Source organism: Protopterus annectens, chromosome 1.part0 (assembly GCF_019279795.1).
Source record: "Protopterus annectens isolate FY-2018-M chromosome 1.part0, PAN1.0, whole genome shotgun sequence".
Classification (NCBI taxonomy): domain Eukaryota; kingdom Metazoa; phylum Chordata; order Ceratodontiformes; family Protopteridae; genus Protopterus; species Protopterus annectens.
The window spans coordinates 1,267,785,249-1,267,810,118 of NC_056725.1; the positions used below are offsets into that span (position 1 = coordinate 1,267,785,249).

The window sequence follows — 24,870 nt, forward strand, 5'->3', positions numbered from 1 at the left end:
ACAAACTGCACAGGGCGGATCAAATGATAAATAAGGCACACCCAAACAATAGACACACAGAGAATGTGCATCTGAAGTAAGTAATTTATGTCCACAATCTGAACCTCTCTTAAATCCTGGACTACCTTTTTTATCCATGATAGAAAGGAATGAAACAGAAAGAATACCAGCAATGGTACAAGAAATACCCGAAGGTAATGAAGAAAAGGGGTCTACCAACAATGGTATAGAAGAAAATACCTCGCGGTAAAAAGATTGGAAAAAAAATTTAAGAAAAGATAGCTGCTCAATGCGATAAGGTAAAAGAAAACAATTTTGAAACTTTTCTGAGAGAAAAAGTTGTTTTCGACTAGAAAGACAACAAATATTGTACTTGGCTCAAGAGAAGTAGTTTGACACGACCAAATGGAGATGCGGCAAACGAAATCTGGGGTAACAGGGAGAGAAGAATTCTGGGTAAGAGTTTTAGCTCGAGAGTTTGTGGCTGACGCAAGCTTGGAAGATGGCCGGCTCGATTCTGAGGTTGGAACCGATACCCATACGTAAGGAATGAACGAGGATTAACAATATTAGATTAAAGTTTTCCTGTTTCATGAACATTATTACAAACAGGCAAAAGGTATAGCTATGGGGACACCCATAGATAACACCTATGCCAATATAATGATGAACCAGTGGAAAATGAATATTTTCTATCACAGTGTAATTCATATCCTAAAAATGTTAGTTTTTACAGACGTTTCAGAGATGATTAGTTCATTCTCTTTGTTGGAATTAGATTTTTTTAAATACATTAATTCTACAAATGATTTTTTTAAGATTTTAAAAGTTTGATACAGTACACACAGATGGATTTCCTTGATATTAGATTTCAAAAGAATTATAAAGGGAAAACTGAAACATCATTATACAAAAAATGAGGTCAGGAAAAACACATACTTACAAGGAACTAGCATGCACCCTCTGTACATTTTTCAGAATATTGTTAAGAATCAAATGGTGCAGGTAGAAAAGTTAAATACTAGCAATTAGACAATGGATGATTAAATAAATGAAATAGCTAGAGGATACAGTCAACAATGAGTGCATATAGCAGAACAAGAAGTTAAAGTAGGTAGGAGTAATAACATTAAGCCAATATTTTTAGCAGAAGCAAATAATGGCAATAACAATGAACAAAAGACGATAAATAAAACATCTAAATACACCAGTACAAAGGAAAACAATAATAAAATACTGGCCTACAGTGTAAACAGTTGCCTTACTTTAAACAAACAAGACATGATTATTTAAGCTTCACATATAAAAAAGGTAATAATCTTACGAATATGTTATGTTATAAAGAGAAAGAGAAGATATCAAATCATATGCGAAGCACTAAACAAGGAACACATAAATGTTATAAATGTCACTTCTATAAATATATTAATACATAGTCATCACACATCCAGTGAAACGTACACCATTTTATATAAAAACATATGGTACATGTGATTCTAAAAATCTAATATATATTGCTTCGTGTCAATTATGTGAAACATTTTATATAGGAAAATACCACAGAAAACTAAAAAAAAACGAACGAGTGATCGCATGTCAGAGATCCATAGCCAAAAAGACATAAATGTGTTGTATAAACACAAAACTGGAGCTAGCCATAACTTTAAGTTTCTCATTTTGCAAGTTATTCCAGAGAAACTTAGATGGGAAGACATAAGTAATGATACTGAAAAGGTTGAGAACGATTGGATTGTGAAGTTTAGAGACACATCTTGATATGAATGATTCATTAACAAACTTATTTTGAAAGAGTTAAGAGACAGAGTTAAAGGTGTATAATAACTAATAATGATTTTTAAAAAAACTGTTTTAAATAAACTTTTTAATATATAAATGAATTATTATAAATGATCCTAATTATAGTCACATGACTTTTTAAGCATTGGTCACATGATTTTTCATTAATTATATAAGCAACTGTTTGATTCTATTTTAACATTGTTTGCCTGACGAAGCTAGTAGCGAAAGTGTAACTTGTGCTTTAACTGTTGTCTATTAAAGTTTTTCAAATTGGTACACGTGGCACCGGATCTCACTCTTTTTATTTGAAAAATTTGAATAGCTTGCTGCTTGCCGTAGGCTATCAATAAAGCTAGACACTTTATGAATACTTTGGAGTACCAGATAACTGGAAAATGCACAGAAGTGTAACCCAGACAAAGAAAACCTTAAAATATTTGATTTTTTTTACTATAGGAATGTGGTGATAAGCATCTTTTAAATATAGGGTTACAAAAAAAATTGAAAGGAGGAAAAAGAAGTAACAAGTTGTGAAAGGACAGCATTTTAGCATTTTGAACTTTAAAACTTTTGCAAACTGGTTGAGAAAAGAAAGATCTTGGTCTGGTCTTTAAGAAGCTTCTTTCTTTGGTGCCAGAAACACCCCTGAATAAAAAGTTTTCCCTGCATGACAGATATAAAGGACAGATTTATTACCCTTAGGCCAGCAGATGCTGAATGACAAGGGAAAACAAAAGTCTGATCTGGTGGATGAGAAGGAATCCTCTAAAAAGGAAGTATGGATTGCCACTACCATTTGTGTCCCTGATGGATAACTCACAGAACCCATTTGTCTGAGATTATTGGTTGTATAAGAGAAAGAAGGTGTCACAGATTTTTGGGGAAGAATTAAAGGATTGCCAGCTTGAGAGGGTTACAATGTATGTATAGTCAATTAAACTTATTAGACTATCCTTATTTATTGGAGACTCCCCCTTCTTTTTAGAACCTCCCTGCCATTGTTTTGTAAACATTTGCTTGCATGAAGTTTGCAGAGTCTGTTTATTTTTCTTTTTGTAAAAGGATCATGAATTAGGAATGGAAACTTTATTACACTTAAAGAAGGAAGGCTAAAAAATCTGAGGCACTCCTTGAATTGATGTTTTCCTCTCGCATCAGAATTTTCAGGACCTTGACAGGAAACAGTCCAAATATGGGTCTATATTATCATATCGCACGCTCAGAAGCGCGAACGACAGATAATCAACCCCAGTTAAGCGAAAGCTAAAAACGCTGAAACTTCAGAACAGTGATTATTTTCCAATGGAAAACAATCGCTGTTCTGAAACAAAAAACAAAACAAAACTGTAAAACATTACTTAATGTGGGAGGCTATGCCCCCCACTACTTAAATATACCAACTCCGAGATTGCACTACAGTGCCAAAAAGGCAAAGTAGCGAAAGTGGCCAAACTAATCCTTTTCCAGGGGAAAGAATTTACCGAAAAGCTGCTTCTCTATTTTGCCTTTTTCGCGGTTTACAATTCGACAAAGATGCATCCGATAACCTGTGTCTGCGACAGCGTAATAGGGAGCCTCCAAATACAACCTCCCTGTCAATAGGGAATTCCAAATTTCGGCATTTAGATCTTTAAGCAAATTTTTAGAATGTAACCACATAGATCTTCTCATAACAGATTCATTAGCTACTACTGTGGAAGAACACGTCAAATATGTCCAGTTAAGAGAAGCTTTACCCTCAGATGAAGAAACAGCAATAGCAATGTTCATGTGAGGTGGGCAATTAAAAATTCTAAAATAAGACTGGCAAAACAATACACTATTTTCACTAATCTAGCAGAAGTTTGCTATCCTTGTTAAGAAGAAGAGGGATTAGCATTTACTAAACACTTAGGTGCAGAAGGGTTAGACAAGAAAAATAGTGCAAGGTCACATCTGGAATGAAAAAGTACATATTTTGTTATACTGAGAAACCTTATAAAGTCTATCTGCTTTCTTAGGGGCTACAGACTGGCTGCCAGGCATGTTGCAGGCTATAAAAACATCCTGCAAAGCTGGAAGAATAGCAGGAGCAGCAGTAGGCCAAGAAAACTGAAATTGTAATAAGTCATAATATATTTTTCAAAGAAACTGGAATGTGATTTTTTTTCCAGTGAAAATATTGACTTATTCTAATTATGGTTTCACAAAAGGAAAAATCTTCCAAGGTAAATAAGCAGAAACATTCTCCTCAGAACCAGAAACTGTTGCCTGAAGAGAAATAATTGAACTTGTTCCCTCAAATTCTACTCCCTGTTCATCGCACTGGGAATCTTCAGCTGAAAACTCAGTTACTAGTCAAACCAGAATATAAAGAGTTAAAAGCCTGAACTAAGTGCTGGGCAAAGCCCAATAAATCTTTCCTATCTAGGGTAACAGAGACAGGGAAAAAGCCTGCTTCTTTTTAACATGTACATAACATGTAAGCAGACCAACTCATGTCAAGGGCAACATCCCAGGGAACAGGCATCTTAGTCTGGCCAAGCATAGAAGCATTCCCACTCCTTCACCCAGGACTGATAACAGTTGTTCTCCCATGCCCATGGAGGTCACTCCTAACAGATGAAGATGAATGGCCAGAGGAACCTGAAATGGACACTATAGGGTCATCCATTTGCAGTAGAGGCAAGTGAGCAACCTAGTGAACTGGGAAAGGCTGTCTAGAAATCTTCTTTTGTCTGGAAGAAAAAAATAACCGAGGTACTGGTAAAATATTCAACTGTTGAGCTGAGAAATACACCTGAAATGCAGCAAGTGATGTCCGCAGTAGTTGGTCAAAAGTAAATACCAAAAAAGTAGTGTTTTTACAAAAATTACAAAGTGACAAGCACAACACACAGTTGCCTCTGCACTTAAAATAGTTTAAAAAATTATTATAAATTAAAAGTTGAGTAAACTTGTTAAAAACAAATGATAAAACTAAAAACAATAAAAAGAAGCTCACTGCTTGAACTAACAGAAATGCCATGCAACAGTCCCAAAAACAGTAAAATCTAGCAAAGAACAAACAGTTCTGTGAGAAAAGTACTGTATTAAGTCATACAAATAAATATGGAAGGTCTCCCTCCCAAAAGGGACTTAGCTGCCCAGCAATGAAGAAATGCCTGCCAACAATCAATCTTCAAAATCTTGCAAGAGGACTGTTTTTCAAGAGCAGGAAACTTCTGAAAGGTTAAGCACCCAGACTTTTTGTCCCCTGCATTGCTCAAGCTTCCAGTAGTCTGGGCACGTGGAAGATGCTCTCAAACTTTGGAAACTGGTTGGCTGCTATATGTTAGGCAGGATATAACCCATGAAGCTTAAGCTACTGCAGAGTGGTGTTCTAATAATGAACAACTACTAATTCCTAGCAATATACTCTATCATTCTAATGTATTTACTTTAAATTATATTATAGTCCATTAATTCTGTTATATATCTTAACACTAATCAGTCTGTCCTTTGACTCTGCCAATGAGGAAATGTCTTTTGGTGAGACTATATCTAAAAGGAACATTTTTTTTTAAGTGGGGAAGAAAAAATATCTGACACTCAAACAAAATATTTTGACTTTCTCAATATTGATGTCCCTAATCCTGTGACTATTCCCCTATTGTTTGGAGCCTTAGAAGCTGCATTGTTTATAGCTGGTTCTGTAACCCTATATTCCCCAACTCCACCTCCTAAAAGGTCTGACAGATATTACAGGGTGCAGGGTTATCATAAATATCTGTATAAACCCCCTATTGATAACAGTGCTGGTATTTCTGTAGACTTGGATAAGAGAGTTAAATACTTTTCTGCTCCTAAATCTCTTCCAAATGACAGAGTGAACAAAGCACTTGATAAGTTTGGCAAAAAGTTTGCAACCCTGTCATTTAGGGCTATTAATTGTCAGACACTTATGATTAAATTCCTTTTAGCTATGTTTGTCACTATAGGTCAGAAGATTACTGAGATTCCTAACATAGTCTTGAGGTCAAACTTCAAGAGTTGCTTCATTTTGCCACTCAAGTTAAGTATCCCACAAAATATGGATATGATGCCAGCGTTGCAGCATTTAGAGCAGCTGTCATTACTGCTACCACCTTTGGGCATGCACTAACTGTTCACACTACAAATGTTACATCTTATCAATTAATATGCTCAAAGGTTTTTACTAGGAATGCTGCAAAAATGACAACTAAGCTGCCAAACAAAAACAACCAAAAGACTTGTAAGTGTGCTGCAACCTAATACATTAGTCAATGTATTATCTGCCCCCAACCAAGGATAGCCTAATTAACTATATCAGGGATGAAGTTGCAATTACCCATCCAGTTATCAAGACCAGATTTAATAGTGGCCAAGATGTTGCACTGATATACAGGGAAAATTTTCTCTATAGACAACAGTTCCTTTTTAAGTGATAATGCAGACTGAGATGCCTGATATGGGTATTAGGGGTACTACCAACTTTGCAGAGGTGAAGGAGATGCAGTAGATCAGGGCCTTTCATAACATGAAAGGCTAAGCAAAGGTCTCCACACAGGAGTCTGTGTAAGATGAGCACGAAGTAAGGATTTCAGTTTATCTTGCTAACATAAGGAGCCTAGTTCTTGGATTGTTTTAGTTTTTTCAAGTTGGGTGAGGTGTCTGGAGAGTTAAAAGTTGATTTCAGTAATGGGCTAAATGAAATATAAGATTTCTATGACTCTAGAGGACATCCAGTTAGAAATAAATTGGGCAGAGTAGAATGATTTATTAACTATGATTATCACATTGTCTTTAAAGGATACCTTGTTATTGATGAAGGTACCTAGATCTCTACTGACTCTGTTAGTTTTAAGTGGGGTATTATGTATGTGGTATTAGCAAGGAAAGTTTTGTTCTACATAAAAGACTACACTACATGTAATACATCAACACACACTTATGTCTGTTACTTTTAATTCTTGTTCAAAGCCATGTCCCTTGCTTTTCTGATTATTTTTAATCCCAACTTTTTGCATGCTTTACTTACTATTTCTGCCCTTTTCTCTATGTCCTCTCTTGTTTTAGCTGCATAAATCAACATTTCCAGCATTTTATATGAACCATTTCCCAACCTCCTTCTCCAAAAGTCTCCTAGTATTAATATTCTCATACATAATGAGAAGAAATAACAGCACAAAGGGCATCCATGCTTTATGCCTTCATTATTACATGTACTTTTCATTTAAAAGTTACTCTACGTCTTAACGTCTGAATTCTCATAAATATTTCTCATTCATTCCCAAGACCAAGGACACACACACACACACACACACACACACACACACACACACACACACACACACACACACACACACACACACACATTATTTATATAAATATATATGGGTCTACCGGACTTCACCCAAATTTCAAGAAGATCGAAATGACAACACAGAAATTCCACAACACCGAATGTTTATATTACTGGAAGTCAGATCAACGAAACACCAGGTGCGCATATCATGCAGCACTTGCAGCTTCTGAGTTGAGATCATGGTACAATGAGGATTACGAAATTTACCCTTTTCCTTACTGTAGTGCGATGTCAGAGTTTGTATATATAATTTACAGGAGGCGTGGGAGGTGCAGCCCCCCCACATGGGGGATCAGGGTGGCTTGCCCTCTGCAAAAACATAGAAAATGGTAGATTTTTGTTTTGTTTTGCTGCAGTTGGTGTTTTGTTGATATGACTTTCAGTAATGTAAATGTTTGGCTGTTGCTGTCATCTCAGTTTTCTGAATTTCAGGTAAGTGAAATTTCAGTAAAGTCAAGCAGACCTATATGTGTGTGTGTGTGTGTGTGTGTGTGTGTGTGTGTGTGTGTGTATCTATATATATATATATATATATATATATATATATATACACAGAGAGAGAGAGAGAGAGAGAGATAGAAAGAGAATTGTACCTATTTGTCTTTTCTTTCTGTGACATAAATGTGGTAATGCAGTAGTGCTCTTGCTTTGTGTTTACGTTTGTAAATCCATATGTCATTTGATTTTCATATAACAAGTATATTTGAGAAACTACAAACTGATGGATGAGCTGAAAGATGACCTCTGTGTTTAACATCCATTTGTGAGCATCTGCCATGTATTTAGATGTGAGGGAATGTAGACTGCTTGTAAAAAGAAACTGTGTTAAATGACAACTTAAACTCCCATGGCTAATCTGCAAATGGGGGTGGTGGTGGTGGTAAGACTTTGTTCTGCCTTGTTTGTTTAAATATAATTGTGATATTTTCTGTCACTACTTGTAGAATAACCGTTATCCCCAGTTGGTGAAGAGCTTTAATATCATTGATTAGGGTTATCATCTCCTTTACACTGATGCAACTTTTCCTGTGCAAGGAGTTCCATATAACTGAACCTTAGATTCTTGGGAATAAGCTCCCATGCAAAGTCTGATGCATCTGTTGCAATGCTGTGTACTGCTGGTGGAGGTTGTACAAAGGGGGACCCCAGACTGATGTCTACCGGTTTGGCCCACTATAGTCCAAAACTAAACAAGGGATTAGTGGAGTTTTTTTTTTGATTAAGGCAGACTTCTGTTTTGTCAAATTTAAAAATCAGATTTTGTATGCTACTGTTTTGTTCTGTGGAAGAAATCTGTTTGCAATGTGGTATCTATTAGGCAACATAGGAAGACCACTCTGGAGGAAGGGGGTTGGAGAAGACTTCTTTAGACTGACAGTGAATCCTAGATTCTGAAGATGGTTCATGAAGAATTCCAAAGACTTTATAATTCTTGAAATGGAAGTAGCTTGAATTAGACAACTGATTAAGGACAGATATGAATTCCCTGGGGCTTGTAAAAGACTTTAACATTTGCTAGACACCTTGTGAATATCCTTGGTACTGCAGAATGGCCACTGGGAAAAGAAGTAAACTGATAATGTAAGTCAAAGGAAGAGACTCTTACGTTCATAGGCAAGTCCTAGGCTATTGGCCCTGGGGCCTATACAAGCCCAGCCAAAAAGGTACCCTTGGCTTTTGCCATCCAAGAAAATTATTTTCCTGTGCCACTGTCGAGCAGAGCAACAGAGGTGATCCCTGGGGTGAATTTCCTATTTCCCATCCAATCATCAAGATTTTTCTTGAAAAGTGCCAATGAGGTGCTTTGTTTGATATAGATAGGTAGTTTATTCCAGAGTATGGGAAGTCTCTGGGAAAGGAATCTATCCCTCCGGCATGTTCTGTTTATTGTGGTGACAAGGTTTAGGTCCCTAGAGTGTGTAGCTCGGAGGGATTGGGATTTCTTTATGTGGAGCATGTCCAACAGCTCTGGGTTTGACATAGCTTTGTATGTTAGGCAGAAATCATCGCTGAGTAGGCGATATGCGACGGAGTAAAGCTGGAGTTTTTTGAGACGGTCTGCGTAGGGCATCTGTTTGAGGCCGGTAATCCTCTTTGTGAGGTATTTCTGATGCCTTTCCAGTTGTTGTAGATGTCTTGTGAGGTACATACCAAAAGGGGCGTTGTACTCTATAATGGGTCTAATGAGTGATGAGTACAGGGGAACAATGACCTCTTTTTTTCTGGATGAGAAACCTTTTGTGATGAGAAGTGTCACGCAGAAGGATTTCCTGACTACTGTGGCGATGTGATTATTAAAGGAGAGACTACTGTCCACCTGTGTCCCAAGGTCTCTTATCACACTTTCGGTGTTAAGTATACTACCGCCTATGTTGTAGTTCATGGGTACAGAGTTTTTACCAAAGGGGGTGACAATGCACGTTTTGGCATTGAGCTTGAGGTCATGGCTTTGACACCAGGCATCTGTCTTAGTGAGGGCCTTTTGTAGGATGTCCACATCGTTAGGAGTTTCGATTATGGCTCCTAGTTTGCAGTCATCTGCGAACTTCGTTAGCCAAAGACCTTCTGTGTTAGCCTGTACTTCAGAGAAGTAGATACCAAACAGGACAGGACCCAGGACTGAACCCTGTGGTACTCCACTTGTCACTGGTCTGAAGTCGGATTTGGAGTCAGCTACTTTCACGGTGTGAATTCTGTCAGTGAGCCAGTTGGCAACCCATCTTGTGACATAGGGATTTATACCTAGTTTAGTGAGTTTATCTATAATTCCAGAGTGGGTGATGGTGTCGAAAGCCTTGGCAAGATCTAGATAGGCTGTGTGAACCACCTTACCCTTGTCTATGGCTTTGGTGATTGCTTCAAAGAAGTCTATCAGGTTTAGGAGACATGATCTGCCTTTTACAAACCCGAACTGGGTGGGATCCAGAGTTTGGAGATTACCAATGTCTTTGTTTATAAGTTCCATGATGATACGTTCCATGGCCTTGCAGACCAGGCTCGTCAGGCTAATGGGGCGGTAGTTCCCGGGGTCCATGGTGGCTCCCCCCTTGTGGAGTGGGATATCCGTCGCTGTGCACCATTCAGCAGGCACAAAGCCTGAGTTGAGGCTATGATTGAACATGGTACTTAGGTGGGGTGCCAGTTCATTCTGTAGTTCGTGTAGAATGCAGCCTGGGATGTTGTCTGGTCCCATGGATGCTGTGTTCTTGGCTTTGGGGAGTGTGGTTTTTACCTGTGCAGCCGTGATTACAGGAATTTTGCATTCTTCCAGTATAGAGATGGGCTCTTTAGGGGGTGAGAGGGGGGGTAAAGTTAGCACTGAATCTATCTGCCAGTATGTTGGCAATATCAGTTGGGTCGGTATATTTAGTGCCATTGTGCTGTAACTCAGAGCAGATCTGAGTGTTGGCATTGAAATTCTTGAAGTAGAATGCTTTGTGGTTGTCTTTAGAATCAGTGGCGATTTTGTTTTTGTAACTAGCTTTGGAGGATTTTATGAGGGATCGCAGCTTCTTACTGAGGCTGACCAGGGAGCTCCTCCAGTCATGGGATTTTACTCTCTTTTGCAACAGTTTCTTCCTTCTGTCGTACAGTTTGTTTATGGCATGGGACCACTAGATTGGCTTCCTTTTTTTGGAGGATAGCGTCTTGGTTCTGTTTGGGATAGCACAATCCATGCACTCATTTAAGTAATCGTAACTGTATTGTCCATCTGCATGGGTGTCATTAAGTTCACCACTTCTGTCTTAAGAAGTATGAAGTTGGCTTTGGAGAATTTTTTTACCATGGTTTCCTTAATGGGGAGTGAGGGCAGGATGTGGATATCTAGGGTAATTAGCTTATGGTCGGATCGGACCAATGAGGCATTGACTCTAAATATTTCTGTGATTTTTTGGATAGCAATGTGTAACTAAGCTTAAATCCAGAGTAAACGAGTACATTTGGGTAAGAAACAAGCAAAATGAGTTTAAAAGATAAGTATTCTGAGTTTGGCTAGGTCTAGACTTGGACTCCAATCAACTTCATTCCTGGGACTAAAAATATCTTGAATAAAATCCTTTTCCCCAAAGGTGTGCAGGCACTTTTTCTATCATTTCTAACAGACGAAGGTTTGAATTGACAGGGAACATAAGATGGTCCTGATCTTTGGAAACCTTAGGAATATATGATATGGTTGGTTTTGAAGTTTACTGAAGCATGTTACCTCTTCTTATGATGTTTAACAGCCAGGAATTTGAAACAATTGTTTCTTGTAATGGGGTGCAAAGAGAGTTTGCCAGCAATGCTGGGGGAAGGGATAATTGTCTGGAGTGTGGAAGATGAAGGGGGGGCTGGACAGATAGTCAGTGCTGTTCTCTATTACTGGTGGAACCATGAAACTGAGTTTACTTGCTCTTAGAATGCCCTTGCCACTTTTGTTCTTAAATTCACCTTTGCTGTACATTTGCTTAGATTCTGATTTTTTTTTAATGACCTGGTTTTGCAGAGTAACTTCTGTCATATCTAGGTACCTGGGAAAGAAAGATTTGTTTTACTGCTTGAATCACTTCTTCCCATCTTTTTAAAGATTTCAGTTATTGGACCTACAAATCAAATCATTACCAAGAAGATTCAATAAATGAGCCTTAATGTCATCTGGTAAAGTTTGGGGCCTTGACCATGCATGCCCAAAGATGGTAGAAGCAGTGACAGCTGCTCTAAATGCTGCATCACTGGCATCATATCCATATTTTGTGGGATACTTAACTTGAGTGGCAGAATGAAGCAACTCTTGAAGTTTGACCTCAAGACTAGGTTAGGAATCTCAGTAATCTTCTGACCTATAGTGCCTAACATAGCTAAAAAGGAATTTAATCATATGTGTCTGACAATTAATAGCCCTAAATGACAGGGTTGCAAACTTTTGACTAAACTTATCAAGTGCTTTGTTCACTCTGTCATCTGGAAGAGATTTAGGAGCAGAAATTTATTTAACTCCCTTATCCTAGTCTACAGAAATACCAGCAAGGTTATCAACAGGGGTTTTATACAGATATTTATGACAATCCTGAACCCTGTAATATCTGTCAGACCTTTTAGGGGGTGGAGTTGGGGAATAGAGGATTACAGAAGCAGCTAAAAATAATGCAGCTTCTAAGGCTCCAGCAATAAGGGAATAGTCACAGGATTAGGGAACATCAATATCGAGAAAGTCAACATATTTTGTTTGTGTGTCAGATATTTTTTCTTCCTCACTTAAAAAAATGTTCCTTTTAGATATAGCCTCACCAAAAGACATTTCCTCATTGGCAAAGTCAAAGGACAGAATATCTTCCAGATCTGACTTGTAAGCATAAGGAGAAGGGATCTGAGAGCTATAATCCAAGCCCTCTTTATCAAAGTGATCTTCTTCATCCGAAGAAGAATCCCTTTTTCTTTTTGAAGGAACAGTAGCTTTTCCTGGCTTTGAGACTTAAATAGCCTTTACCAGTCCTTGAGCAAAAGCAAACCAGCCCTCTTTAGTGGTTTGAGGAAGAAATTTCTTACAAGAAAGTTGCCTAGAAGTATCAGTATGGGACATGTGTTTGTTTTCTGCTGCCTTTTATGTAGGACATCCACCTGAGGTTTAGGTGTTGAGGGACAGCACTCCTTCCTGAGAACCTATATGTTGTTCTCTGACAAGAACTTGGAGTATGCCCCCACACCCTATCTTCTATTGTGATAACGCCAGGTTTGAAGGAAATCATCTTTGGACAGTCAACAAGAGAGGAGTCAGAAGGACAGTCAGTAGCAGTGGATGCGTCATTTTTTCTTGATCATAATGGTCTCTATAGGGGTAACTCTAGATGGCCTTGGAGATGACAACAGATAGTCGGGGACTGCAAAAGAACATCACTATGCTCGCCCATCTCCAACTGACAAGAAGGGGTGAAGGTCTATTTTGAATCATCTGCTTCTTTTGGTGGTTTAGTCTTAAACTTTTTTTAGCTGGAAAGTCAAACACCAAAGACAAAAGAAGTGGACAACACAGATGCACACACCAACAATGATAACTTCTTGTTTATGAGATGTCAGCCAGACTCTAAGGTGACTTCTTAGAGGTTTGGAAGCAAATCCTTGCCAAATACGACAGGACTTAATGTGTTCTGCCCTGAGGCAAAATAATTAGCTAGTGTGATAGTCTTGATAAGGCATTTGTCTACAACTGTTGCACTTTCATTTTTTTGACACAGAGACAAGATAAAAAAAATACAAATTACATAATATAGGAAGAAAGAATCCCCAGATAGGCACTTATCCACCTGTGCTTCAGACACTGCAACCGATGGAATGGAAAAACTGCTCACTATACTGACAGATGACTGCATAAATGAAAGTGGCATGAACGTTCTGAAAATGGTGCTGATGTACATAGCTCTTACACCAGCATGCTGGTGCATGGCTAGGGTGGAGTTACAGTTTTTGGGGTAAGGATAATAAGCTTTAAAAAGCTGGCCAGATGGAAAAGATCTTGGAGTGAAAAGGCACAGATGTTAAGAATACTGTAACAGTGATCTACTGAAGAACATCTCCTCAAGACTTTCTAACACCCTGCACCTGGCACTGAAGTCTAACATTTCAGTGGCTTAACATGCCACAACTCATCCAAAAGCTAATAAATGCATGTATCACAAAAGGAATCAATATTCTTCCTTCTAAATATGCAAAAATATACTGTTATAACTACTCAACCCCCCCTCACCCAGTATACAGCCATGCACCTTATACTGTTCCTAAATATCCAAGTCTCCAGAACACAGCCATAATAGAACCAAACACACCCAACAGTTTCTATTGACACCAGTCCTGAAATGCCAGATGGTATTCCATAAGCCTTACTTTAAGCAATTCCAAGTTACTTCTCTGCATTTCATATTTAGAAAGCAGCAGAGTATTACTTGTAGAATCCCACTCATCAAGATTACTCCCTATCCAATCATATTTATTTTCCATGCACACCTGCATTCCAGATGAAAAGACTATGGAGTGAGTCAAGTGTTACAGTACCTGAGACATACTGAAATAGTTTTTGTATAGGATCAGTGCAAATCTCCCTGTAGCTGGGGCAGTGGAATGCTTGGAGTACTTAGAAAATGTGAATATATTTCTGCAGGACTATGAATGCAGTTATAAAGAAATATGTTAAACATGCAAGAGGGAAGGCCTTTAAAGACACATATGCTTTTAATGACAAATTTCCAATCTTGTACAGGTGTAGTCAAAAATTCAAATTTCTTTGTGTTCTAGCTTTTGTGATGCAGCTTTCAAATATTTTAGACATTAATGTAAAGAAACTGGAACAGCAGTATTGACATGCAATGTGTAACTAAAGAAATAAAGTATTTCGAATAAATGTCTACATATGTGTTTGATATATCTATCTATCTGTATAGACGGATTGATAAATGGATATATTAAATGCATATAAACTCTGTATTTGACATATTTCATTTCCATCTGGTAATGTCCTCTGCAAGTAAAAAACATTTACAATGGAACAAAGTACGGACATTTAAGACTTTGCATTTATTTCTGGCATCTTGTACTATGCAAACCATTATAGTGAATGATTCCCAATTCTGACGACAAAGACTAGCATGAAATTAAACTGTATGTATTGCACAAAATATTTTTCTGTGTTGTTGTTGGCGAATAAACATATTCTGTCTTTCTCAGACTGTCTCATATTTATGAAATGCCTTAAATAATATCATGAACACCCACACATACCACTAACAATACAGTTATTTACCTCTTGAGTTGAAATTTTACTTGTCAACTCTGCCACTTTCGATGAGGAGTGTTCCAGTGCATGCTGAGTTAGTATTGTTTCTAACTCTCGCTGGTGAGCTGCTTTAAGGGTTGAGACATGTTCTACAGCATTTTCGGTTGCCCTGTATATAAATAATTAGCAAAGCTGTCAGTACAGAAAAGACATCATCAACATTGGACTAGTACTTTTTCACAGTTATACAAAAGCCTAAAAAAGCCAGACACCTAGACAATAGAGCTGTTTAAGTACCATCGCACTAGATTTTTGAGGAGAGGCCAACAGTTGTAAATCATAAAATGTGGGTTTACTGACCTGCCTTCTGCCTTTTGTTTTCTCAGAAATAATTTCTTCTCCAGGGGAGGCCAAGCACCTTCCTAAGTACTGATACAGAATTGCAGCGGTTTGCACACCTCCTTCAGTAGGGGCATACACTGCATGAGCCTTTCTTATATGCCCAGGGCTGGATCCAGCATATGGCTCTCCAGGCAGCTGACTATAGACTGGTGGTCACTGGCGAGGGGTGTTTCCAATAAACAAACAAAAATAAATCCCATGCAAATCTCCTGACTGTGATTTTACCTCTTTAATTTTAGCCTGCTCCACTGTGATGTGTGACAGCTCTGAGTTCTTCTCTTTCATTACCAGAACTGTAGATCCAATGAGAGACAGAGGCTTAATGGAGCTTGTAAAAATTAATAGACCAGTGGCAGACATGCACCTTAGCACTAGCACATGTGCATAGTCTTTTTAAGAAAAAATGTACTGCTCAGTGTTGAACACGTTGCTCTATGAATGTGGTAAGTGCAGTGTGTGTGTGTCTATAAAATCTCTCTCTCTCTCTCTCTCTATATATATATATATATATATATATATATATATATTTTTATATATATATATATATATATATATATATATATATATATATATATATATATACACACACACGTGTATGTGGGTATACATACAGACACCAACAGGGAGAAGGCAAAGCTATGCCTTTCTACTGTTCCTGATTTTGCCTCATAGTTTTGCCCTCCTTCCCAAAATGTTTGATTGGTAAATTAATAATGATTACAGTCGACAAATAATGCCAGTCATTAGGATTTCAAAGTTATTTTTCTTCAGAAAATGCATGCCAATGCAACACCTGTTGTTCTCTTCTGTTAATGTTTTAAGTAGATTATAGTTTCTGCATCTCATCTTTCCTGATTTTTCAGCATATCTCTGATTTTGCCTCATTTGCAGTTTTTCATAAAATATTTGCTTTCTGGTAAATTAAAGATGATTACAATCAGTCAATAATGCCAGTAATAAGAGTTTCTTAGTTCTTATATTTTAAAAGGTATGTCCAAGCAAAACCTATTCTGTTATCTTTTTAAGTAGATTAAAAGTGTCTGAGCATAGATGATCAAGGCTCTGAGCTATTAATTAACAACTTCTTGTAGTCAACAAGTACAGGGTTTGATTTTTCCCAACTCCCTTTACCTACTGCGTGACTTTGAGCAAGTCATTTAACAAAACAGTGTACCTCAGTTGCCCCTAAAAAGGGACATTTGGTCCAGTGGGTTTAACCATTAATTATTTAGAAATGATCCCTTTTGGGGTCTTCGTCTATTACTTACTTTTTGGCTTTGTTCAGAATTCTTTATTAAAGAAGTTGAGAGATATTTTGTGCTGCTCCTTGTAAATCTATAGCTTTTGATAAATTGTAGACTGCAGTCAGTAAATAACAGGCATACAAGTTTCAGATTTTGCATCCTTCAAAAATGCTTGGCAATACAAAACCTTTTGTTAGTATACAAGAAAAATATTTAAAATCTGCTTTTATTTTGGGTCTTTGACTCTGACTCTTGTGCTAGGAGGTTGGTAGGGCACAGGAGAATTGCAATGGGTTGCAGTATATGGAGATGAGATCCATTTCTGTGCCACAGTTTTATGTATTATTTCATTCACTTTACTCCAACTAGGTATCTGAGATTTACAGTCATACAGGTGACACTAACTGGTTACATATATGTTCATATGTGTGTGTGTGTGTGCACAAACAGGGACATAGCTCTCAACTGTACCCGACTTTTGCCTCATATTTGTGATCTGTTCCTTGTATAAGCTCTGATTTTCTGACAAGGAGTTGTAGACTGCAATTACTAATTAATCACAAATAAAGTGAGTTTCAAACTTCATATTCTTTGAGAAATGCTTGATTGCACAAAACTTGTTAAACTAGCAACTTTCCAAGTATCTATGAGTAATACTTAGAATTTGCTTATAATTTTGTCTCTGATTTTTGAAGTAAAAGTTTGAGAGAGTGCAAGCAGGTATGGTGACTAGTACTGTATGGTTTTCACAGCAGAAGGCATTTCTAGGTCATTATTTATGAATTTATTTGTGTACCTGATCCCAAGCAAACAGTCACAGAAGGGAGCGTAATTGATGGTCACATCCATGGATATATGTATGTTTTGTGTTTATAAATACTTGGTTCCTGTATCAGAACAGTTAAGATGTAAAGAAAGAAACTGATGGTAGTAAACAGGTGCATCACCACATGAACAGTTTTCTTTGAGTATTATCCCTGGTTTCTGCTTTATTTTCAAAAACTCGCCACCTGGAAGGTCGAGTCTATGAATTGCAGTAACCTTTCCTTGAACGTTAGCATGCTGAATACCAACAGGCATGAAAATAACACCAAACGCTGAAATTTCCTTCTCCTCCGCACCCAGAAACAACAGCTAATATGGGCCCTGAAGTGGGGCAAGTTCAGACATTCCGACTGTCAACATGAGGGGATTTGCTCTGCTGGACTCAAAGTTCCAAGCAGCAAGTTTTTAATGGTAAACCCTGGTTTCCTTATTTTGTTGACTGTTGACGGTGTGTTTATTATTTGGTAGTGAATAAACTGGGCAACATGAAGTTTATGACTATAATGTTGTCTAAAGTTTTTCAGCTATGTAAACCTAACAATCTATCATACTTGAAGTGCATAATTTAAGCTTACTTGCAATGTTTATTGCCTCTAAGTTTGGGTGGTAGCAGAAAAGTTACCCTACAAAAATAGATTTCCCCATGCATAACATGTAAAATATTACTAAAAGAAAAACAGTCCCTCTAATTCATTAACACCTACAATAATTGCACACCGTTCTGAGTGAACAGACAACACAAACATAATTCACACCTTCTTCCTCCTAATCCTAGTTTTCCTGCTGATTTTCTTGCAGCTTTAAATACGGATAGGGATTCATAAAGGTTACCACAAAGTGAGGGTTACTTATAAACTTACTGTAATCTTTCTGAGTGACTAGAAATTGCAAAACATGTGGTAGGGATGTTCTTGAATACAGATCATGTACATTTAGTGTAGGTGTTATTGAATCTGGCCTAGTAAGTATGTACACAAGTAAATAACTAGTGTGAATATTTTAACTCTGAATACACTTAATTTAAGCTTACTTTTTATTGCGGATGTGTAAGTGTGAAATGCACTGTGTTAGACTATAACAATGTTTGTGCGCCACGTAGTACAGATGAGTAAGGTTATAAGCTGTTAATGAGCTCCTTCCTGTAGTGCAGAGTTTGACCTTCAGCCTTTGCTAATCTACTGTGTGACTCTAGCCAAGTTGCTTAACCAGACAGTGCTCCTGGGCTGCCTCTGAAAAGGGACAATTGCATCCCTTAGGCTTTCCCAGTCTGTTAAGAAATGTATTACACACTATTTGAATCCCTGTACCCTTCACAAGGATACTACTCAGTGCTTCGGTAAATGCTATTTGAATATGAATCCCAATTTGTCTCTTGTAGTGCCATACCTCTTATTGCAACTCATTATAAGGAATGTTCCTCATTTTGAGTCTTTAAAAGGTCCCATGTTCCTCACATTTTTACATTGAAAAGATCTGGCCCACATTCAAAGATAAGAATTTGTTTAACTGATATTCATGATAAGTAACAGTGGATCATATTAATTCATCAAAACTATACTTTACAACTATAAAGTAACACATTTTAACCATCATACGAGCTTCTTAGTTGATGCTCTCAGTAGGTTGTTAGCAAGTGTCCCACATGTTGTCCCATTTGTACCACATTATGAGAGGTAGTGTTCCACATGTTGGAAATGGAAGACTGAGAACTGTTTGCACTTCAGTCTTGTCAGCTGCACATTTGGTGAAATATCAGTTTCAATGGAAGAGATGTTTAATGTTGGTCATGCTAAGGCTATTTTCAATGTGAGTTTTTTTTATCGAATGGTTGCTAATGGTTTTGCTGAAAAAAAAAAGAAATAAAAGTAAATTAAATCTTAATATCTGTAACTATTGTAAAAGTAAATAAGAAAACAGTATGCACACTGACCATTTTAAACAGCACTGTATGGTAATTTGGAAGAGACAGATAAGTAATTTGAGAAAAATCCATTACCCTGCCTAGAATCCCACTGACCACAAATCTGGCTTTGCATATACCTCATGTCACTCTGCATTATTTTCAGTTCTTTGAGTCTGCATTCCCTGTCAAGGTGTATACCTGTCATAGACTAAGATGTGTTATGGTATCTATAGCACCCAACTACATATATGACCAGATAAGCTGCAGTAATGCACGAGTGCCTGATAGCACAAACTACATCCAAGTATAGTTTCTCCTTATCCAGCTATTAAAAGAAAGAAAATTCCTAATATGTAGTACTACAGCAGCTAAATCTACTAATGTAAGGAAATACTGTTACTTTATATGCAATAAAAATGTAAAAAAAAATTACAATAAAGGAACAACGATAGCTAAACTGCTACATAGTATTCAGTCATGCTCTTGCACATCCATAGTAACAGAATAATGTTTCTTCAAATAAGACAGAAGGTACAATAAAAAAAAAAAGAAAATAAGTAAAATATTACTAAAAAACAACATGTGAAATTACTGCACTAGGACAATAATAGTAGTAACCACTTGGAGTCTTCAGAACTGACTACAAAAAAAATGGTATCCTGCAAACCAGTGAAGAAATAGGAGGGCAGATTTACTGTTAAAACATACCTCTCCTTGTTCTGGTCAAAGTAACACTAAAACATAATAAAGGAATATAATTTCAAACAGTATTTATTGTTTAATGAAAAGTGGAGTTATCAAAACGTTCTTCAGGGAGAGTTACGATACAGAGGATTGTGATCAGGTCCCCAATCAAAACAAGCTTATCTATTTGAGACATGGATACTGTTGAGGTCATTCTCAACATTTAAGTCGAAAACACTCAACAAGCAAGATTATGATCATAGATACCAGATTATAATTGTAGTGGATAGAGCTTAACCTGCTTAAAATAGTTAAAGGAAAAAAAGTGCAGCAGTTCTAACCGCTTCACAGCTGAAATCCTGTAACACACAGCAGCCACCAGAGAAAAGTGGTGAGAATCACAAAGAGCTTTAGAACATTTAAATATTTCACTCAGACTTAAGTGAGGATGAATTAATGTTCTGCCACTTCTAATGCTCTAGCACAAAAACAAAAGGCAGTTATACTAAGGCTGCTTTAGCTAGATGGCTCTCAAATTAATTTCTTTTGTCTATAATAAAAACAATTTACCCATACTGGGTAAACCTAAGTATTCTTTTTTAAGTATCTTGGAAATAAACAGACATTTATTGAATGATTTAAGTTTGGATGCTATCTTAGGAATAAAGGACACATTAGTTCTAAGGAAAACTCAATCTATGTGGAATATTAGGTTCAGAGGCTTACAAGAAAGGGCCTAGCTCTGAGATTTGTCTGGATGATGTCACTGTCATTAAGAAAATTGTTTTCCAAGTAAGGAATTTTAGGTCAGCAGTGGTTATGGGTTCAACTGGAGCCTAAGTTAGAGTTAAAGCATAATGGTGATGTAACATGGATTACTGGGTCTCAAATGGGAGGTCTTAGTAGAAAAGCACCTTTCAGGAAGGCTTTTGAAATTTTTATGGATGCTATTTGAATGTCTTTACGTCCAGCATGAAAATTTGAAATTGCAGCCACCTGTACCTTGGTGGTGGTGAAGCTGGATCCTTTATCAAACAGGTATGATAAAAATTCTAGCATAGAAAGAACAGGTGCTGAAAACAGATCCAGACCTTTGAAATTTGCCCAAATCCAGAATCTCTTCCACTTACTTTGATACATTTTTCTAGTGGATGCTTTTTGAGAAGCAGAAAGAATACTGCAGAAGAGAGACTAGCATCACTGTCTAAGGCTGGTTAACTTTAAAGAATTCTTGTTCAGAGGAGGCAGTCCAGATGGGTGAGTCAGTAGGTTTGGATATTGATCCAACATCCATGGGGAACGTACTAGTAGAGGCCATAATAAGTAGGGGGGAACCATGTCTGTCTGGGCCTAAAAGTAGAAATGTGGATCACCCTGCCCTTGCACTGTTCTTCCTTTCTGTATGAATTTCTTCATCCAGGACAAAGGAAGAAGGCTTACAGGAGGCCATGGGGCCAACTGTGGAACAGAGAATCCCTTGGAGACTGCCTCTGTCAAGGAATCGGAGCAAAATACCTGCTCTATTTGTTATTTATATAGGATGCAAACAGGTCACAAAAAGTTTGGTCCCAGTGACTGAAAATTAGATGCGCCACTATAGGATTGAAGGACCACTTGTGAGGCAACAGAACTGTTCTGCTCAATCTGTCTGCAAGTACATTGGATAACCCGGAGATGTGTGTTGGTTTTAGAAAGCATTGTGAAGACATCGCCCACTGCTATACTCTCATGGTCTCTTGACATAGAGGATAGGAATGGGTTCCTCCTTGCTTGTGATGTGCCGTACCACTGCCATGTTATCCATCCAGATGGAAATCACACACTTTGGGAGGAGATCCTGAAATGCATGCAATGCTAGGAGGACCGCTCTCCACTCCAAGACAGTGATGTGAAGATTGACCTCTAGTGAAGACCATGTACGTTAGGGACCATTCTTCCCTTCAAAATGCCCTCCCCCCAAGGGAAGCATCCGTGGTCACTGTTACAATTGGTGATTCTGCCAGAAAACGTCATCCCTCAGCTACAGTTGGGGATGTTATCCACCAAGCGATGTGTTGTTTATATATCTGTGTAATTCAAATTTTTGAGTGTAAATGGTGATGGGACTGAGACCACTGTACTGCTAAAGTTGATTGCAGTATGTATATCTGGCTAAAGGAACTATTAGTACTGTGGATGCCAAGAGACCTAATAGCTGCGGAATTAACCTCGTTGGTGGTGATAGGTGATGAAGTATGTGTGAAGCTGTGAGACAAAGTGACAGAACGCTGGACTGGGACACACTGACTGTCTAGTGTTTAGGTAGCATTCTATGAACTCTAAACTCTGTGTTGGAGTTGGTCACATTTTGGAAGATATTCCCAAGTCCAGAGGCAACTGGAGTACTTGATCCAGGTGTTGTAACAGTAGATGCTCAGTGGAGGCAGTGAGGAGCCAATCATTAAGGTACAGGAAGACTTGGATCCCCAGTAGGTGCAGGTGTGCTGCTACCACTGCCATGATCTTGGTGAACACCATGGTGGGCTGTAATGAGACCGAATGGCAGTACCCAGAATTGGTAGTGATTGGTTCCCAGCTCGAAGCGGAGAAATCTCCTGGATTGCTTTGCTATTCTGATGCAATAGTAGGCATCCTGGAAATATATGGAACACATCCAATTGTCCTTTCTCAAAAGAGGTAAAATTGACTGTCCTGTGACCATCTGGCACTTTGTAAGTTTCAAAAACTGGTTTAGGTGGCTGAGTTCCAAAATAGGTATGATGTCCCTGGTTTTCTTTAGTATTAAAAGAACCTGGAACACATTCCAGATTCTAACTGGTCATGCGGGACCAGCTGGATGACTCTTTTTTTGAGCAGCTTTGAATTTCTAAGGCTGCTCAGTCTCACTGATTGGGTGGAACACTGGGGACTTTCTTCTTTTTCTGAGGTGGTAGAGAAAAAGGAATTGAATAACTTCTGAATATTGTTTCTAGCACCTAGGAATCCAAAGTTATTCTGTGACAGGCCTTAGGATGCTAAGAAATGCACCCACTGACTGTCTCCAGGATGCAGAAGTTGGGCAACCATTCAGGAGTGCTGAAAGGCTTTTTTAGAAAAGGGGCCATGAAAGCCTTAGTTGTGTGGTCCACCTCTGCCTCTAGGGCATTGTCCATTAAAATTACCTCCCCCTCTGCCACAGGGAGGTTTATCTCCTTGGCAGTAATGGAAAATACTCCAAGATTTGTAGAACCACATCTTCTTCCCCAATCTCTGTTTCCCAGAGAAAGTTCTTTGTGGGGTGAAGAAGCATACTCCCACATCAGAGAGAGTCTTACCATTTTGTTGGCTCCTGGTGAGAATGTCTACCTTTAGGTCCAAACAAAGTAATTGATGCATACGCCCACTTCCCCAATCTGTCCATCACAGCAGATTCTCTATTAGGAGGATGAAAAAGAGGAACTTTCTTCCAATAGTTCTTTTCTGGTGGCTGCTGCCACCACCATAGCCTCTACTGATGGACCTTTACTTCAGTGCTTCTCATCCTTAGGCACAGCTAAGATGTGCTTGGCTTTTTTAGGGATGGGTTCCAGCACATCAGGATCTGTCCATGCCCGTTGAGCCACAGGATCAATAAATGGGTCAATAAGAGGTACTACCAGCACGATGATGGTCTACCAAAAGCTTCCAAGAATACTGACTCATCAGAAGGGTCTTGAGATGACCAACCCCCTCTTTGCTTCACTTATTTGAGAATATCACTGAATGTGACATCTTCAGGGAGGGAGTGAGGGGGAACCCTCCACAACCTCTAAGTCAGAATCTTCAGTGAAAGGCTCTGGAGAACAGTCTAAGTGTTTCCAATTGCACATCCATTTTCTGGAGGCACCCTCTGGGGGGAGCAGCAGAAGATTCAGAATTGGATGGGGAACTGACAAAGCAGACTTCCTCAGAAACCTTTGGTACTGGCTATCCCTGTCTACAGGATGATGAGGAGAGGAAACAGACATCAGTTGGAGTTTGGGTGTAGCTATACTGGATGAAGCCACCTTTGTCTTTGATACTTGCCAAAACACTTTCAGAGGTCACTGAGGACTTCCTCCAATCCGAGGAAGGAAGGAATCACTCACCACCGATGACCCCCAGTCCTAAAGCCAATCTTTGATCCAAGCTCTATAGAGCTAAAGCTCCGAATGTGAGTGATGGGTCCAAGAATCTTGGTGATGATTCACCCACTCGGAACTTGGCCCCAAAGCTTCTGCTCTAAGTCTCATCTCTGTTTCAGAGTCTTATCTCAATCAGAGCTGACAGAGAGAGAGAGAGAGAGAGAGAGAAGGAAACAGGCAGCATCAAAGTCATAAGTAGCTCTGCTGCTGACAAAGGTTCTCCAGTTCCAGTCGGATCCAATATAACACTAGATCTAAGGGTGAGTACATACAGATTCCAGTAAGAGAGGAGTATGATTGCTGGTATTCAGTACCTTTTCAGGGGTACCAGGATAATTCCAAGCTGAATTTGTGTCCTTGAAAACGTCCTCATCATCCTATCAACATCGAGCTCCATGATGCTTCATGATGACCTAATACGTGATGCCATCAAAGAAAGCAGGAGTAACTCCTTTCCTAAAGGCTAGGGGAATGTAATCTAGGAATCACTGGTCCCAGTGAGGATCTGGTCTGGGAAGAAGGTGATCAGACCAAAGAAACTGTTGTATCCAATCTTCAAATGACTTTAGGGTCAAGACAGAGTAAAGTCATTGGTTCTGGAGAACATTTTTTAGTAGATTTAGCAGATGTCTTGCTCCTCTCTTTTTCTGTCTTGTCCTTATTGGGTTCCTTTTCTTTTTCTTGACCCTCTGACTCTGTTTGATCTTTTTTGGAAGGGAATGCAAAGCGAAATGGGTAGCCCCTGTCTGTGCTGGAAGGAGCCCCTTTAATAGAAGTTT

At 38.4% G+C, this 24,870-nt stretch overlaps 1 protein-coding gene across 2 annotated transcripts in view; it reads right to left on the reverse strand.

Annotated features, from left to right (window-relative positions):
- CEP162 (centrosomal protein 162) overlaps positions 1-24,870 on the reverse strand; it is a 2,095,315-nt gene that overhangs the window by 560,477 nt on the left and 1,509,968 nt on the right. For both annotated transcript variants that reach the window (XM_044066152.1, XM_044066151.1), the window contains one exon: positions 14,919-15,060. In XM_044066152.1, the coding sequence (XP_043922087.1) occupies positions 14,919-15,060 (142 nt within the window). The remainder of the gene's footprint in view (positions 1-14,918; positions 15,061-24,870) is intronic.